Below are 20,311 nucleotides of genomic sequence, written 5' to 3' on the forward strand. Positions count from 1 at the left end.
ACATGAATGAACGGCGCTACATAGAATACATTTATTTTTATTCTGTTTCGTTAAATAACGTTACGTGTACAACTTTCATTTTACAAAAAACACCTGAAGCGAAAACAGATTTTACGTTTAGATACTAATAAGTTTCTCACACGTCAATGTACGTCTATGGACAGCGTACAACGGGAAATATATACAGACAAGAAAAAAACCTGGCAATTATTGTAATAATTATGTAAACAATTTTGTTTTACACGATAATATTAAAACAGTAGCTTATGAAAGAAATTTTTTATAAAACATTTTGAAATTTCATCAATACTGTAATGAGACTCAACTGTCATGATTATATCGATAGCATCTGAAAAAAATTGGAAAAGATTACAAAACGTTTAGTTTAAGTATATATATTTCGTACAAATCGCACAAATCACAAACGTATGTAATCAATTATCCATTATAAATATTAATAAGCTCTACATTCACTGGAACAATCTTTATGATTTATTATTTGTTTAAGATGGCTCAAATTTGGTCAATATAACTCAATACAGTGTTAATGAAATCTCAAAATATTATATAAAGTTACATGTTACGCATACATACATAAAAGATTTTTACGATAAGTGTTCATATACTTTCGTGAATCATTGTATGTAATATCTTGCAAAAAACGATATTTGCGGTATTTAAGTCAAACAACATTTTTTATGGTCCGTAAAAATTATTATAGTACCGTATCGTTATTAAGAAGTAAAAATAAAACGAAGTACAATGGCTACAAAGAAAGAAAAAAGAAAAAAATTAGCAAATAACCTTATTTTCCAATGAATCATTTTTTTATCAGAATGTTCATTCAATTTTCATAATCATCAAATTTTCGCTGTCACATGAAACGTACCTCTAAATAATGCAAAATGTAATCTATTTGTACCTAATTAATTAATTGATAAATTTAAAAAGATATACAAATACTTTTTGTAACTACTGTATAAAATGAAAAGATACAAGGATCTCGGCAATATATTTTTATTTGTCCAAAGAGAAGAGAACAGCGTCGGGACTTCTTGGTAAGAAGAAAGACGAGCTGGGAAGAAACAAGATTGCGAGGAAGAAGAATGCCCAGGTTAAAAATAGCAGCGCGCATTTTCAAATAAAAAGTGATAAGCAACCTGCAGGATAACGATTAAGGAGGAGGGTAAAGAAGGGAGCGCGAGAGGGAAAAAAAGGAGCAATACCGACCGAGCAGAAGGAGATGACCAGTAAAAACGGACTGAAAGAACGTTCGTTGGTAGAAAGAAGATGTACAAAAGCAACCACATCTGTACAGTAGGGGGAGAGAGCAGAGAGAAGAAAGAATCTCCCCGATATCTTAGCTTGGCCCACTGGAATAATATATTGGCTATAACGTATGGTGGTCAAGCTTGGCTCGGTGTTGGTTCGAATAAAGGTGAGAACCGGTGGTGCGTACAGGGTCTGGAAGGAGGAATCTCCCACCCTGTGTAACTTTTACCCGTGTATTTCGCATGGTTTACTGGCTATACGATCAAGTGCATCTAGCACCAAACCGCTAAGTAAACCTGCTCTATCTCCCGCCACGAGACCGCAGCATGATCGAAATACACATTTGATCGAAATTATCGTACGTAATCGGTGAATATTTTTTGATAAGGATAATAACAAGATCGTGGTTGCAACCTCGAGAGAATTTCGCGATAATCGCGTTTCAGGATCCGTACCTACGCTTACGATACGCACGCGATACGCGTATGTTTGTGTGTAACGTCGCAGCAGTAAGCAAATTGTGATGTAATGGAAACGCGACCGATTCCTATGAAAATGTACGAGTTTTACCGAGTTTCACTAGTCGCGCGTCTATATAAAATCTCTACATTTATATAAGCAAATGTATGTATTTATATAAGCAATGCAAATCGCTATTGTTCATATTTAGTGTTTAAACCAGTTATTCGATACAAGGTCTTTCTTTCTATTTCTAAATTTCATTTAGATCCTCAGTACTTTTGATAGAAATCGTTCCGTGTAGTATATCTAAAATAGTAAAACGTTATCATGCGCAAAGAGAAACGTGCATCCATTCACCACCATCTGCTTTCCTCTAGGCATTATATAAACGTACGTATCAATGTAAAAACGTTGTTTTCGCGTGTTACACTTTGAATAATGTATAATGTAGTTTCTCATTCTTTTTATGTCACAGATACGATCGTTTTCAATAGATCTTCGTTTTGTTCGATACTATCGATTGTACATACAATAGCTCACGAAGTATTTATGTATATATTATGCATGTTACATAAAAATGAAACACTTTGAAATTCGATTAGCATTGTAACGAGAGTCGACTATTTACGTATTATATGTTTAAGATGATTAATCATGATCTATACTAGTCTCGAATTAAATATACGTTTGCAGTAACTATGTTGTAACTATCTTCAGATTGGTTTCAAAGACCAATATAATCATCGTCATGTCTCATTACAGTGCTAATGAGATTTCAGTGTTTTATATTATACACACAATTTCAATAAATACACACGTTGAAATACTTCCGTGAACCATTGTATATTGATAAAATATGGAATCATTCTTAAAATGAATACGTATAAAGGTAAATATTAGAATACATTTATTGCAAATACACATTTAGAAAAATATTCGTTTCAGTATAAATAGTTTTAAGCATATAGTTAATGTTAAAGATGCTCTAACTAATATAATAATTGATTATTCAAATACATAAATAATTTCTGTGAAGTGTATGCTTGCAATAAATATCAAATGAATTCTAATGAAATCTTTATGAAACAAAATATTATATACGTATATTGATAAAGATGTTTATAGAAGCGTTGAAATGCTTTAGTGAGACACAGTATATGAAACATTGTATCGAGATAGAGAAATGAGATATTCTATTTGCTAAACGGTTGTCAGTGGCTGATGTAGAGATTTTACGGAGGATACCGACTGTGATCTATTAGTTCGGTGGTTGAAAGCTGCTGCACGAATGAAGACGCTTCGATTTATGATGCTGCGATATGCTAACCATTTTCGTTTGGTTAAAGTCGAGGGCAACCTTCGGGTGTCCCTCCGCCTCCAGCTTGAGCTGGACTGAAAGAAAAGGAAGAGGGAAAGGAACGAGTTCTTCAGTGCCTGTGCACAGTCTAGTTCAAGACTCACGATGATAGTGAACGTCCCGTGAAGATTCCTCCGGCCGGGCTGCCCTTCTCTGCCTAAACAAGAAAACTAGTGTCACCGAGCGTTGTGGACCGACCACCGTTTGCACAGGTCGCGGAACCTCTACAGGTCAGTGCACGTTTATCTTTCGGATGTGACTATAATCTCGACACCGCCTTCGCGAAATCGTTAAATCGCGAATCGATTTTTTCCACGCGGTTGACATTCGATCGCTTGACAGTTTCGGATAGTTCGTTAACGTAGGAAACGTCTATCATCCGTCATTCATATTTCTTATCTAACTTAAATAATGTGTTTAATTTAATAATTTCTTTCGTACGATTTGAAGAAATTTCAGAATAATAGAACTTGGTATTTTTTTTTTTTAATTTTAGATATTTTATATAACTGACTGGTAACAACGATAATTGATAAGGATATTATTTAGTATATTTCACGGTTTTAGGAATTTTGTTAAAAGAGATAGTATTTGATATTTTTGTCGATAATATTTAATAACTTCTATAATTGCCAAAATTTTATTAATATAGTATTTCATATTTGTTACTATTTGAAAAGTTCGATTAATAACTATAGTATGCAATAGCTTGTATAATTAAAGAAATTTCGCCACGATAACCATCACCCATGATGATAACATAATGTACTTTCGATCGTGTTTTAATCTTTAAGCGAATTTAATTTGTTTAAGTGAATGGAAATAGATTGGCCATTGCAATTATTCGTGTCAAACTTACGTGAAACGAATGTTACGCGTAAAAAATACGTAAAATCCTGCTTTTCAGGTTTCGCTGCGTTTTCCCGATCGTGTAAATATTGTTACGTTTTAAATCATCTCGCTAGGCTCATAAAATTTTGAACGGCTCGACAGAGTTACGATTCTGTGATGAATGTCGATACGTGACATTTTTGCTTTTCTTGAATTACGTGTTGTGTTTTGAAAATATTGAAAATGGTGCACGGCCATTGTTATACGTACACAGATATGCTAAATATTTCAAGATCATTTTATCTGGCACAAAGTTACTTTGAAATAATTATAGGTTAGTTCGTTTGAATCAAAGAATTATCTTCGTTTAAATTATTTTATTATTTCGCAAGCAAAAGTGAAATAAATCTTTATTTTGTTTTTATTTGAATAAAATGGAATACAAGCTTCCAAGTAACAATATCTGATTCTATTATGCCAAGAGAGTTAAAAATACAAATTTCCTCGCGCCTATACACAGGCTAGTGCAATTAATATCCAAGACTAATTGAAAGGAGAACAATTCTGAGAGCAAATGCTGTTACGTTCTAAAATAATTGGGTTTTATTGTTTATGATTGCAATAGATGCAACATACAGCGTTAAAAACTCTACCTTTATACGTTGCATCGTTTTAATATTAATTTTAATTTGTTAGATCTAAAATAGAATTACTTGTTGAAATAACGAATTGGTTCATTAATTGTGATTCGTTGTTTGAAATTATCCTCCATTCTTACTTGGAGCTTCACGTTTATTTGTTATTTTGTTTTAAAAAATTCACTAATTAAGGTAATCAAAATTGATTTCGATATATCATGAAATACAGTTGCACTTTGAAAAAATCATAAATCGGCTGAATTATGTTTCGTTAGTTGAAGTTGTTATCTTTCAGTTTTATTTCCAATAAAATTTGCTCCGGGTCCTGGTTATAGCGTGCGAGAGATGTAAGTCATTGAGACCCGAGTACTCACTTTTCTTTGGCTGCACGTAACGTGAATTCTACAATCTACTATAGCTGCACGTGAAACTAATCTTGTTCGAAAGAACTCAGTTAAAAATCTCGTACCAGCTGTTTGTCAGCATATATGTAATTACGATTGCTTGAAATTATATAGTTGAAGTATAAAAAGTGGGATCGCCAATTATTCGAAGAACGACTGGATGTGCATAAAGCTATTTTAAATTGATTAAATCTTTGACTAATGATAGTATTTTTACATATCTTAGATTTCCAATCGAATTACTACGAATCACCACTTTTATTTTTATCAATTTGCATTCGTACTTTTTACGAATTGTAAAAATTTTGCAACTTTTAATTGTGCTTGAAGGAAGTAAAAAATGAAATGACAAATTTGTACTTTGTAATTTAATTTAATATTATATTTTGTAATTTCGGGTTATTTATGATAAAAATTAATAAATCGAAAATATGTCTTTAATGAAAGAAAATTCTCGTAAAAATGTTACAACTTTTGTAATTGTATAATTTTTAATCTTTGCAAATGGAAATCGAAGAAGTGTCCAATTTAAACGATTGAAATAGTAAATTACAGTCTTTAGTCTTCTCACGGTAAAAGTTAATAAATCACTAAATATTGTGAAAAGCCGATAATTTGCCTATTAATTATTTCTACAAAAGAAAAATGCAAGAATTGTAATTTAGCTTCCAAGAAAAAAAGAAACTATCAAACAAATTATGTAATTAAGCGAACACGTTATTTGAGATTTCACGGTAAGATACTGTGTCGCAGTCGATATTGTTTTCTCGCAAATGATTGATTGGCCGGCTTTCTCGCCAGCATCGATATTTTTACGCGAAAGTGATGTTTAAATCATTTTCTAGAATAATATTCAGAAATAACGATATTCTCGTACATTAAAAATATTTCTTAGTGTGAAATCAAGAAATAAAAACATCACAAGTAATATAGTTAAATTGTAGTTAATATCGATGCTATAATAGTATTACAATTAGTATTGCAACGCTATTTCTATAATTTGATAACATTTATTTGGTAATAATCGTATTAGGAAAATATCGTTCGCTTCGTTCCAAACATTTATGCGGTGTGAATAAACAAGGAGATTTTACGTGTAACTTATTAGTCACACACAGTAGTTGTTATTATAATCATCCAATAACTCAAGTCAGCCAACAATTTGCATTAAAATTTTCCTCGCGCAGAAATGATTTTTTTCAGCAGGACGCGACACGTATCCGCGCGAGGAAAAGATGCGTCATCAGAATTTCTATTATCATAAATTGTTAACATTATTATATTTTCATGTTTAGTTATAACGAATATTTCCATTAATTCTCGACTGTAACAAGTAACGAAAACCACCATTGTAGAATAACATTTCGTGGAAGAGATTATTTTTAGCGGGAGAGGATCTTCGAATTTTACTGTTTATAGAAGCAATTTAATCGACGACTATCTTCGGCATAGCTCATGATGTTACGAAGGTTTTTTTCGAAGCAAATCATAGTCATTAATACAGAATCCCTTGATAGCTCTGCAACAGTGTTTTTCTTCTTCTTTTGTTAGAGAAGGATAAAAAGGTATAGAATTACAAAAATTCCAATGTTTCTATAAGGTTTTCTCCTACTAAAACATACATATTTTTAATTCATTAACTTTTATCGCGAGGAAATTGGAAAGTATATAATAAACATTTATTATTTCCTTTTCCCATTATTCAACCGTTTATGATCCTTTGATTTTCCTTGCAAAAGAATTAGAAATTATACAACTACAAAAATAATGAAACTATAATTCCCACGAGAATATTTTCTATTAACATCACATTTTTAATTCATCAATTTGCTATTCCGGTACTTCTATCTTCTATTCGGTGTTGTTTTTCCATTCATTGCCATTTTTGTTGTGGCAATAAATCATTGTTTCTGCTCAATCAATGTAATATATTTTTTTTAATTGCTTGATACCATTTCTCAGAGTTGCCATATTCTTTTCTTGAGTATTAAGGCGTCATTTCTTATGATTGCAATATAGGTATCTTACTAGGTACCATTTTTTTTATTATCTAATACCATTTTTGGTATCAAATCTATTATTACTGTATTTATATAATTTTGTTACCATTTAGTGTCATTTTTGTTGTTGCAATATTTCATTGATTTGTGATTTTCAAACAAGTGATTGCCTCTTTATTTTGTTTACCACATTGCTTAAATTAATTAAGGGATCGTTTTTCATGTCACTTTGGCTTTTATACCCATTACCTGTGTCTTTTATTTTTTCTTAATGCCTGTCTTAAAGTTGATATTTATTACAGTATCACAGGAATAACAAGTCAATTTAACTAGCCACTATAGTACTTCTTTATTTCTGTTTACCTGATTGATGCTATAAAACGATTCATACTAATGATTCCCCGGTTGTTTTAGTGAGTAGAGCGATTTTTATTATTAGGCTGGAATATTCTTATGCATTCACGATGGCTATAAGTGCGCAAAAATATGAACAATATAAACTATACATGAACATACTATATATGAACAATATAAAATATAAACAAATATAAACAAAGAGATGCACAAATGCTAAAAATATATAAAATATCAAAAGTGAAATGCACATTATTATAATCAGAGTATAAAACATTCTTTTATTCGACCTATAATACTTTATCTGTGTTTGAAAAAAAAAAAGATTTGTATAAATATCATACCATACCACTTTTTATTATTTAATATCATTTCCCGTAACATAAATTATTTTTTTATTATTTAGTACAATTTGTTATTGCAACATCTTTTTTATTGTAATACTTTTTCGATTTGCCATCAATGTCTGTAGCATTTATTGTCACTCCTTTACAGCAATATTTCTCCCTTTTGTTATCAATTTTTTACCATTTATTGCCATTTCTGTAGTAACATTTTTCTCCCTCGTTATTAACATTTGTAAGTACCATTCATTGCCATTTTTTTCTGTTCCACGTTTGACATTAATGCATATGGAATTGACGTTTATATTCAAATCGACATTCGATGCCACTTTTATCGTAAAGTTATTTACAATTTAACATCACTTTTTCGTTGTTCTCAGTACCATTATTGTTATCGAAATTTTGTTTTACTATAATATACTGTTTCATAAATTCTAGACGAAACAGTCTCGGTTCCTTATAACGGTTATACCGCGTCAAGGTTTTACATAATTACTTTAACATACGAAATAGGTGCCATAATACTTTCCAAGGTCGTATTATACAAAAATATTCTACGAAAGATCGAACTTCCTGCAAATTCACAAAATTCGTAGAATATAAATTTTCAATTAATTAATTTATCTAGGAATATGTACTTTGGAATACAAATTTAGAAACGTGAATTTATTATATTTATATTGATTCTAGCATAAATATCAATAAATTAGCTGTTAATAATTTAAAAAAATTCTAGATTCTAATACGACAAGAAGAAAACAATCGAAAATCAACAGAATAAACGAAGTACCATAATATTATATAGATGAAGGTATTTGGCTCTATGCCAAATATGTGACAGGAAAAAGTCAGAATCGATCGAACATAACCTTAAAGGCTGCTCAATATATAGTTAATTTAGACCAGAAACATACATAAATAAAAACACTAGGCAAATTATGAAAGCGAACACTGAAGGGCATCTATGAAGACTGTACTGTTTCGTATAGATGGCAATGAGAATTAGTGCAATTTGCCTCGAGTACTAAGATAGCATATCTTCATTTATGGCAATGTGTTATTATTAATTGCTAGTAATAAGAATAGGAATAAGATTCGCGCAGATAGTATCATCGTCACTATACCAAAGTAAGATTCTTACTTATACGTATATCTTATACTCATATACTTTGGTAATATTACTACTTATTTATTTACATATATTTGCAACTCGTTTATTATCGAAGCTTGCAATGGGCGAAATCCTAACGCAAGAATAATAATAATAATAAAATAAATAAATATTAGCTGTTGGTTGTGCTATTAATATCGATAAATTAGCCGAGGAAAAATGATACTATTCGTGGAAAAACGTGAGAAAGAAAACGGTGGCAATAAGATTATCTGAGTAGCGTAAGCTTTTATTTATTTGTCTCGTTACACGAGGTTCTTGAATCGTTTTCATAAAGGTCAAATAACGTTAGAGGAGGAAATACCACTGTAGTTAAAGTTAGCGGCAATGCCTCGAGCAATACGACGATTCTAAAATGACCGACGTTAAGTGACGCTGAAACAGACCTCTAAGAATGTAAAGAACTTCTTAAATATCTCGACTTTGCACCTCTTACAGCTTATGGCTCTTTATGCAAAAACAAGTCCTGCAGGTTATACCGTACTTTTGCTGATATTGCTCAATACGGATATCTATAAATACCATCGTCTTCACCCGGGTTCATTTTGGTAAAAATTCGAAGACTTTTTCGACTCCGTTTCCATGTTTTTTCAACTAGAATTTCTACGCATTATGTCACGTTATTACAGTAATAATTAATGGGATTTTCTTTCTTTCTCTCTCTTTTTTTTTTTTCTTTGACGAAATCGATGACATGACGCGTGACGAGCGAGGCAGGATAAAAACGCAAATATTGAAAAAGTGTTTATTAGGACATCTCTACGCTTGCTCCATTGACGCGCAATTTTAACACGTTCAAGTACGTTTAGCGAAGCGTCAATTGCTTCGTGGTAATTAAAGTCTCGTGTTGCCACTGAAAACCATTTCTCATTCGCGGAAAAGGTGACCAATTATTATTTGAATGCCGTCACGTACGGATTATAAATTTATTTGGTCTTCGTCAGCGCGGATTTTGGACAGAAATTTGTTCTCATCGAATTTCCCTACTAACTTCCTGCATTTAACATGTTAAAACGTCTCGACGAAAATATGTTTGTTCGATAACTTGCCGTTAACTTACTGTGTATTTAAAGGCCTCGTATAAGCGTTGAAACGTGTCGTATTACATCGACACCTGGAAATCTGCATCAGTTTCAGTTTATGGTATGATAACGTTGGAACAAGTGTTTCAAAATGCCCGATTATTTTCCAACTACGGTATTATTATCGATAATAGGAGGTTGATCATAAAGAGCGAAAATTGTACATTGAACAGAACCAGGCAGGAAGATAGCTAATCAAGAGGAACAAATTTTCTCAATCGTTTTAGCGTTTTATTGTAAGAATTGAAAACGAACGAACCGAATAATTCTAAGAATTATTTGCATACGCATGATTCTGCTTTTCAATATCTATTAATATATGAAGTTCGTCTAAGGATCGAGAAACAAAATACAATGATGAAAATCTATTGCAAATTATATTCGGTATCGGTGCCACCCTCTGTAAGTTGAAACCTGCGCTCCAATTGAGCCTTGCTCACCGACTAAGACCGGGATTCTAATTCCTCGCATAATCGATACAAGTTGTTTCTGATGCCGATTTGCCGATACCGAATTACGTAAATTGTAACATGTATCGTGAATCCTAAGTATCGATGCATGCATCGCAACATGTTTCAACGCGTATAGGGGCCTTCAGGGATGTATGACGTGGCTGCCGATGTGATGGAAATTCTCAAGCATTTTATCTTTGAAAAAAGGAAAAAGAGTGGATTTATGTTTTAAAAAATTTCAAATTTCTTGTTTCAAGAAACTTAGGCGTTTTGTAGGATGCTCGAAAATGTTCACGAATGGCTATATTCCTTACATTCGATTTATCCACTTTGAATATTCTAATACAATTTAAATATAGTGGTATACAGTTATTTGAAATGGCATGGAATAAATTTCTATTTGTTACGGGTTCGAGTGCTGTGTTCGTCACGATTGCATCAAAGTTCATCTATTTTTATTAGGCCGTTGTGCGTTCGTTGCACGTAAATATAGAAATCGTGTCTTTGTTGTTTACTTCACGTAATCATCAATTGTAACCGAAGCACGTTTACCTTACAGTTTCATTGAACGCGTATTCTAATGAAAATTGCATTTATTCCGGACAGGCAAGTGCGTAAGGCATTCTGCATGCGACATCGCCAACGGATCAATCTAAAGTAACGCTAGATTCCGAAACTATGCATAGTATGTTAGAAAATCTCTAATATCTAAATTAACTATTGTGGCGAAATGGGGAATATGTTATAAATGTGCATTTAAAAGAGTATGTATTAAGATATGTATAATACCTCGTTAACAGGTTCATAAATATTAGAACACTTGCTAAACTTGTATAGAACACGACAATTGTTCTAGATTGTTAGACAAATAATTAATCGATAAATTAATTAGATCGTATAAGATGATGATCCAAAATACAGGACAAAGTCTTGCAAAAAACAATTTGCAAGAATTTTAAAAGATCTCATTGAAGGAATTTGGATGGAATTAAATAGTGCAAAGTTTAAATCGGATTCCTGAAACTGTTAATAGAATATAGTTAAATAACGACGTATTAGACATAATGAAATAGGTATCTGATAGGAATATCAAAATAGGAATAGAAAAATAAAGTATCTAATAATATATGAAAATAAAGAAAACATGTAACCTTATTATACGTGTAATTGGTGAGATATTTGTTGAGACGTTGAACATATTAGTTCTTTATAGTCTACCGTTCCAAGCAAGCTTTAATCATTTTTTAATGGTTTATTAGGTATACTTCGATTTTCTGCAAGTGTCCTAATATTTATGAACGGGGGTGTACATATATTAATCCACTGGAATACTCTGAATGTTATATTCTGTGCTCTTCATTAACATGCAACTGAATGATAATCATTTTAATAAATACACAGAAAGGTTCATAAATTTACAAAAGGCATTGTTACACTGATAATCATTAAGTATATTCACGACAATGGGTGCAATGCTACAGAAGATGTACTTTCTATTTTACTAATGGAATTCAATTACTGTAAAAATCAAAATTTCTAAGGTGTTATAAATCTTATCTTACTTCATTTTAATTGTTAGCGTTAAAAATCATTACCGCGGATAAAAGTAATTGTTATTAAATTTGGAAAATATCTAATATTGTGTAAAAAATGGGGCACATATCATAAACTTGACAATGTTGATAATCCCCTTTACAAAAATAAAATACCTGACATAATACACTCACGTGATATTTCTTGTTTAAATCATTTTTCTAATACCATAAGATTTCTTTATTTTTAATAGTAATACGTTTAGCATATAGTGATATGATCTCGAAACTGTGTTCTATGAAATTATCGATCTTATTTGTGCAATAATTTGTATAACTACATATAATGAATGTCGAATGTTCTACAATAAATTTATATCTATGAAAGTATAAAAGTTAAATTATCAATCTAATTAAAAAATTGAATTTTTTAATTTTAGTTGTGAAATTATGTTACAGAAACTGGTCAAAAGTTCCTCATGTTTTCTTCCTTTTTTTAATATTCTTTTTTTATTACTGAGAAAATTTACAGAATTCTACCATATTCTTCGTTGAATACACAAATTATATCCTTCAACAGAAACAATATTTATCACGAATATTTTTCCTAATCAGATTATATTATAATAAATTTCAAAGATAATTCTAACTTCCTCAAATTAATCAGTTCTTTGAAAGCTTTGATTATCATATTACTTACAATAATGTATGCCTGCTATTTGCAAGACAAGTCAGCAAAACGTTTCAGCTGAATTAATCTTTGTGTGATGATATTAATGGATAGTAGTTTGTATAGAACTACAATGTACACTATACTATAATTGGGGATAATTAGTACAATAATTGAAAATAACCAATAACTGTATTTACAATCTAATGGCTCATTTATTGCACACCTGGTTATTAGTTTAAAAATACCACACCAATTAACTAATATATAGATACCTACAGTATACCTATGAGCTATTGTATTTGGTACAAGAGGCACGTCAATTTATTGAATTATCTTAATATAAATTCAAATAACGATCTACTATATAAATTACACATAGTATAATTGTTAAATATTCATTTCATAAAATTTTCGCGAAATGGGAAAAAATAACTGAAAAGATCTATCGGAATATTCCTTACGTGACTTACGAAAGATAAAATAAGTTATGTAATTGGGATAGTATGCGTTCGTATGACAAATGCAATTGCACAATGCGAAATTTGTTTGAAAAGTTCGAGTAAAATCTGTCATTCTCTTTTTTTAGTGCGCATGCGCAGACGCGTACGCAGATGCGTGCGCGCCGCCACGTGACTATTCCATTCAATTGCATATGGGTCTGTGGATATGTGTCGTGTAATTATGGCATTACGTATAAACTATTTTTGCTACCGTTTAGTATGACTAATTTCATGAAAAATTATAAATAATTACATGAACCTATCACCATATTCCTTTTGCAAATAAAATAACTTGGAAGATGGAAGGGAGTATAGTACTAATATATGTACGTATATAAATAATGCAAGAAATAACGCGATATGTTTTGTTTTCCTAGAGAAACATAGCTATATCACGTTCACTTCATACTTCAGCCTTGTCCTACATACCAGAACGTAGAAATTTTGTTTATACTTATATTCTGAAATTTCATGGTGTATTATGGTAAATGGTACATTTCACATTGACTACTGTTATCTTCATAAGACAGAATACGTATATACTTCGTGAAACACAATTTAAAACATCAATTATTTAATTATTTGTTAACCGATGTAAGAAATACAATGAAGATAGAAATTTTAACATGGTTATATTTATGATATTCATATATTATTAGTTTGGTATACATGGCTCATATTTTATGTGAAGTATTACATTCGTACCAATTATTTCAAGAAATTTATTCAATATCGCAGAAAACGGACAGCTTGCGTTACGTATGATGTATGGGACAATTGAACGTGTTAAGCATGTTATTAGTTTTACGACACAAGGAGAAAAACTAAATTACTATCTTAGGCGTTCGGTATTTTCTGTTTTATAGTAATTGAAGTACTGTAGTTTTATCCTTTAGGCTGGATATTAAAGGAACATTGAGAACAATGGACAATTTTGACCAGAAGACTTCCTAGTTATTGTTGACAGGCATTTGAATCACGTGGACTATTGTAATAGTAATGGATTCCGATTATAAAATAGAATTTTCTCATTGCGTAGGGCTCTATATTTACTGATTATTATCTAGAAAATTATATTATTTTTCTGTATTCTATTGATTATTTAACAGCTATGTTTATTAATTCTAAAATCTTATTTATGGTTTTATTGACTACAAATTTGACAACAAAAAGGATTATCCCTTTCTTCACGTTCACTACAAGTATTCCACCTGCGCATCGTACAATGGGGCAAATGAATGGAGAAAATCAATGAGTTATAAAGCTTCGTGAATTTCGTCTAGTGAAATCTATAAAGTTTAAATATAGTTTTTTTTAATATTTCTTACCCTGACTTTTTAAACATTTTTGTAAAAATATAATAATGAAGATTGTGGGATTCATTTAATAGAAGCGAGTAAAATATTTTTTGTATAATCTTTCAAATAATTTTTCACTTTTCCTGAAAAGCTTGCTTGAGTTGCGTCATTTTTGAAATACATTTTTTGTTGATAATTTAAAAATATCGAATTATCGCTGTCGGTAAAATAGGGCGCGCTACTATTCTTAACTCCAATAAGAGAGCGCTACCTTTACCCGCTTAATTGATCAGGTCTGGACCATTTATACAAGGACCATTGTTTAATATACTTTATATCTGTAACTATCTAATGTCATGTTTCGTATAATTACAGATCAATCTAATTGAGTGCTTTTCACCACATTCTCCACGCTAACATGACGACGAAGAGTGTAAAAACGAAATTAGTCCCGCCGGATGGAGGATGGGGATGGGTCGTCCTTTCTTCAGCTCTTGTCGTGAACCTCCTTATTCCGGGTACCGTGAAATCGTTTGGTGTCCTCTTCGTCGAATTTCTTCACGTTTTCAAATCCACTTCTACCGCCGCCTCATGGATGCCAGCTTTATGCTACTTTTTATACAACTCTTTAGGTAAGCCAATTTTTACATTCATATATTTTCTCATTGCAAATTAAATGAGAAGTAATAAGATGTCTCATCTCATATTGCTGTTATAGCTACTAAAATTAATAAACTATATAATGATTGTTTATGCTATAAATTAAATTAGATCATTACGTCACTGTTAAACACCGTCCTTCCACATTTTTAAAAACTTTCAATGAATAATTTGTTGAAATTTAACATAAATTTTTGTAGACTTATGAAGGAAAGTCACTGCATTTTTTCTAACCTATAGATGTTTGTAAATAAAATAAACTTTCAAGTAAATTCTCAGATATACATGACACATCATAGTTTCACTATTTAAAATCATATTTTGCTCTTTCAATACAATATTAAGATTAGATAAAATAAATGATATCTTATAGGTCCACTATCCAGCATTTTATCAACTAGGTACTCCTACAAAACAGTGACTATCATCGGCGGCGCGTTTGCAGCTAGCGGGATGATGCTGAGTTACTTTGCTAATTCAGTTTCCTATTTATACGTTAGGTATAATAAAATCATCTTAAGAACCTTGACATTTTTATTTTGATAAAATAAAAAAATTATGAAAACGACATTTTTTGTTTAATAGATAAATATTCACTCTCTCTTAAATTTCTAGTAAGGAAACTTTAAAAGTAAAGATTACGAACGCCTAGTGAACAGCAACCCACTGTACATCAATGTAATTTTTGAAATGAATGCATCCCAAATACATACTTACTACACATGTATTTTGGTGTAATAGTAGAAAAATTTTTGTAAAGCATTTATAAGAAAATTTAAAAAATAATCAATTTGTTTATTAAAATTTTTTAAAAAAATTTACTCACTTATACACTTTTAAGTGAATAACATGTGTGACAGATTGCTCTTTTACAGGCGCCCACAATCTTTTCTAAAACTTTATCATCAAAAAATAAAGGTGATCGGACATATTATTTATTAAACAAAAAAAATGTTTCTTTTATCATTTAAAAATTTATTCATTATCACTACAATTTATTGTAATAGTAAAATTAGATATTTAAAAAAAAAGAGAGCTAATAATTTTATAATTTTATGAATACAGCTATGGCTTGATGGTTGGAATTGGTGCTGGACTAACATTTCCACCAACAGTGTATATTGTAACTTCATATTTTGAAAGGCTTCGAGGTTTCGCAAATGGCTTGTGCATCTCTGGTAGTGCAATTGGAACTATCGTGTTACCACCTTTTCTACAGTATCTTCTTGACTGTTTTGGATATAGGTAATGTATCTTTATATATTGAATAGCATGTATATAATTTATGTCACTTAAAAAAATTTAATCAAATATGATCCAATATCACTATAGTTAAAATAGTTAAAATGCATATTTTCAGAAATTTAAAAGTGTTACATTTTCATTGCATTTTTAGAGGTGCAGTATTAATCATGGGTGCACTCACATTAAATACATTGGTATGTGGTTTACTATACCATCCTGTTGAACAACACATGATCATGGTACCAGTAGAAGGAGGAATTGATAATCAAGGATTAACTATAGATGAACCAGTCCCCCATAAAAAAAAACTAACAGGTAACTTAGTATTGTTTAATTGATACACTATTAAGAAACATAACAATCTAAATGAATCAGAACTATGAAAACTGAATGGGTATTTAACAATATATATTATATTGTACATATAATGTGCACATTTGAAATATTTTAAATTTGAATATTTTTATGACACTGAAAAGATAATTTTTTGAGATGAGTTGTAAAATTAAATTAAATTTTGGATCTTTTCAAAGCATCCAGCACGATTGAGAATGAAACATCATGCAGCAATACAAGATCAAAGAAAGAAGAAAGTTCTGAAACTGAAAGTATAATGAATAACTCTAAAGTAAATCCTTGTTTGAAAGATAAAAATGAGGATAAAGACGATGAAGCAAAGAAAAAAAATACTTTTGAAAAAGGTCCTAGTTTGAACAAAGAGAAAGAAGATACTGTAAATTGTCAAAACGTGGATTCTTTACGAAGAGAAAGTAATACTTCTGAAGTTCTTGTAACTTCCAATAAATTAAAAAATGAAAAGCTAGAGTTGAATAACACATCGTTGAGTAAGAACAGAGACGAGAAGTTGTTTGAAAGTTCGAAAAGAGAACTAGGAGAATTGTCAGAAAAATCAATATCTGGAACATCGTTGACTAAGGTTGAAGTAAAAAATAAACGACAATTCTTTGACTTGAGTGTACTTAGAGATCCAATTTATTTAGTAATTCTCATTTCAAACTCTACCTCAGCTATCAGCAATACCAATTTTATGATCTTACTGCCTTCATATGCTATTTCACAAGGATTTGATAAGAATTCTTCAGCATTACTTTTATCAATTGTTTCTGCTCTTGATTTAGTTGGGCGAATCAGTGGTGCTTCATTATCAGATATCGACTTTGTGCCAAAGTATTATTATTTCGTTGGTGGCCTGGGTACTAGTGGAATAGCTTTGGCATTATTACCTATGGCAACAAGTTATACAATGCTTTCTTTCTTTTGTGCATTGTTTGGATTGTCTTCAGGCATGTACATTGGTATCACAACGGTAATTTTAGCAGATATGCTTGGCACAGAAAAACTTAGCTCGTCATATGGGATATCTTTATTTGTTAATGGAGTTCTTCAATTAATTGGCCCACCTATATGTGGCGTTATATTTGAAACAATAGGATCATATAAACCCATATTTCTAGCATTTGGTATTATACTTATTCTTGGCACTGCATTATGGGCAGCTGTACCTCTTATAAAGAGGAGCAACAAAAAATCTTTACAAGTTGTATAATATTTCATAATTACTAGTTTCTATAATGAATATTGCACAAGTTTAAAAATTATAAGGTATTATAGACTTGTTAATAACAGCATTATAACTGCCATTTAAACCATACAGTTTTTTTTTAGAAAATTTTTCATTTTTAATCATTTAAAGTTGCAAGTTAGTCTTTCTATTCGCGGATCTATAGTAATACATCATTAATATTATTATCATTTCGAATACTGATACTGATCTAATTTTATTTGTGTATATTGATATACTTAATAACTTATAGTTTAATTATCAGTGAGTTTACTATAGTTTTATTTAGTTATAATAAGGAATTATTTTACTGTTATGGTTGTAAATGGGCATATATGCAGTCATATTTGATGTTAATAATGAAATTATATGGACAAGATAAGAGTAGAAATAAGAATATATTAACCCTACGTTTACGTATTAATATAAAATTTATTATATGATTTAAAATTTTAAGTCATGATTACATATCAATCGTACTGTATACAATTCCAAAACAAACAATTATAGCAACAAGGATATTTTAATATAATCGGTATAGTAATGCACAAACGTAACTTTATTATGATATCATTAAAGTTTAACATCTCAAGTTTACCAGCCATTAATGAAATTGAATCATTATGATTTTCTAATAGTTAAATAATGCTTGATAACTTTTGCTAAAATTGGCAAAAAGATTAATATTATGTTTAAATAAAGAAAAAAATAAAAATGACTTTACTATTTGTGAGAAAGCTTTTTAGGAATTTATAATTATACCAAAGCATTCTTTTGTATACTATTATCAATTTTCAATGATTTCTTGGTGCTTAAACTTGTTGGTATACTAATTTCGTCCAATATTATAGTACAATCTATATACAATGTATTACTGAGTTACATATGTCTTTCCAGAAATATCATATATTAATACATGTTAAGTAGAATTGTTATTGTGCAATACTTTTACTATTACTGAAATTTTTCTAGCTAGTTTCAATATATTTTTATATACTTCATTAACTGTAAAGAGATATGATACTTTAAATAGGCTACTTTAAGACATTTTTGAAAGTTTCCTGTGAAGAAATGTATATATAGTTATTGATATTTTAAAAGTAAAAATTATGATCCATTACTATTAATATCATAGATAATCAGAGATTACATATCATAGCTGTATCGTCCATCACACTTTGTCTGAAAATTCTTTCAAAATGATGGTACTAATTAAGCACAATTTACAATTAATCAGCAGAAATGATTAAATGTAGATTTATCTTAATCCTTGCACATATAGTTACTTTTTTACACAATATGGTGCTAATTAATAATATGAAATTTGCTATTTAAAACTTGCGACTTCTATAAGCTGTAAAAAGTAAGACTTGTAATATTGATCCAATAGTAAATTTGTCAATTTTTTAAATTTGGCTAAAATTCACTACTTCCAAAATATGTTTTTAAAACACTAAATGTGTAAAAAATGTAAAAATTCCAAAGTTGACATTTTTTCGGTCTTTAAAAGTAGAACATTCACTTAAATAAATAAGTCACCTTTTATAAATGATCTGAATTTTTGGATAGATCACACAAACATAAAGGTCTTCAAAATTCGAATACTGTACAAGTTTTATTTTTCAAGAAATATTAATTCAATACAAACTGTAATAGTTCTAATTCCAATTTTAGTACTAAATATATTAAAGAAACAAAGACAATGATATAAATAAATTGTTATATTATTTATGTCATTGTTTACATCATGAAAAGTATTGTATTACTAGACTTATTAGAGAATCTTTTTACTAGGAAAGATTAAAAATTACTAGGTTCTGTTTATTATATGTGCATAGAAAATTTTAATTATATATTTATACCAAATACTCAGCTGTTTCTATTTATATTAGTTATAGATTTTTCCATGTATTACAATATCATTAATCACTGATGATCTGGATTTCTGTGCACATACTCTCTGGTAAAAATTTCTTCATTTTTGTACAAACGTGATGCGTCAATATGCATTCAATTTTTTAGTTCAAGTTTTTATTTGAATACTGGTTAATATTTTAAGGAACAAAAAAGTCATCTATGTATTGCAGTATATATAATTACTATAGTTTTCTTTTAGAGTTAATTGAACAAGATTTTTGTATTGTAGAGAAAATTTCTGATTTTTGTAATGATATTAAGAATGAATGCGAATGATTAAGTGTTACAAATGTAATTTTTATATCTGAGTAGCATTTATTTAAAATAATTTGTAAAATAATCAGACATTATGATTACAAATAAGAACAATGGAATGTAGCAAGAAAAAATAAGAAAAATAAGAAAGTATTATCAAATGTATTTTCTACTGAAAATAAAGAGAATTATGTCTGTATATAATGTTTTTACATACATATTATATGTAAAATATTTCACAGAAGTTTTGTTTAACTTTCTGCACGTTTCTTAAAAAATACT

The 20,311-nt window shown here is 29.9% G+C and overlaps 1 protein-coding gene across 3 annotated transcripts; it reads left to right on the forward strand.

The window, feature by feature from the left end:
- The first annotated feature begins 1,543 nt into the window (after positions 1–1,543).
- Positions 1,544–20,255, forward strand: LOC117154458 (monocarboxylate transporter 12). 3 transcript variants are annotated; one of them, XM_033329469.2, is made up of 7 exons: positions 1,544–1,630; positions 3,081–3,321; positions 14,746–15,002; positions 15,404–15,530; positions 16,096–16,275; positions 16,427–16,590; positions 16,809–20,255. In XM_033329469.2, the coding sequence occupies exons 3-7, from the start codon at positions 14,789–14,791 to the stop codon at positions 17,840–17,842; spliced, it is 1,719 nt and encodes a 572-aa protein (XP_033185360.1). In that variant the 5' UTR covers positions 1,544–1,630; positions 3,081–3,321; positions 14,746–14,788; the 3' UTR covers positions 17,843–20,255. The 3 variants fall into 3 exon arrangements, with proteins under 3 accessions (XP_033185360.1, XP_076481897.1, XP_076481896.1); XM_076625782.1 differs by lacking the exon at positions 1,544–1,630 and adding an exon at positions 2,106–2,124; XM_076625781.1 differs by lacking the exon at positions 1,544–1,630 and adding an exon at positions 2,560–2,623.
- Positions 20,256–20,311: the final 56 nt, after the last annotated feature.

The sequence above is a fragment of the Bombus vancouverensis genome, chromosome 16 (assembly GCF_051014615.1).
Source record: "Bombus vancouverensis nearcticus chromosome 16, iyBomVanc1_principal, whole genome shotgun sequence".
NCBI classification, from domain to species: Eukaryota; Metazoa; Arthropoda; class Insecta; order Hymenoptera; family Apidae; genus Bombus; species Bombus vancouverensis.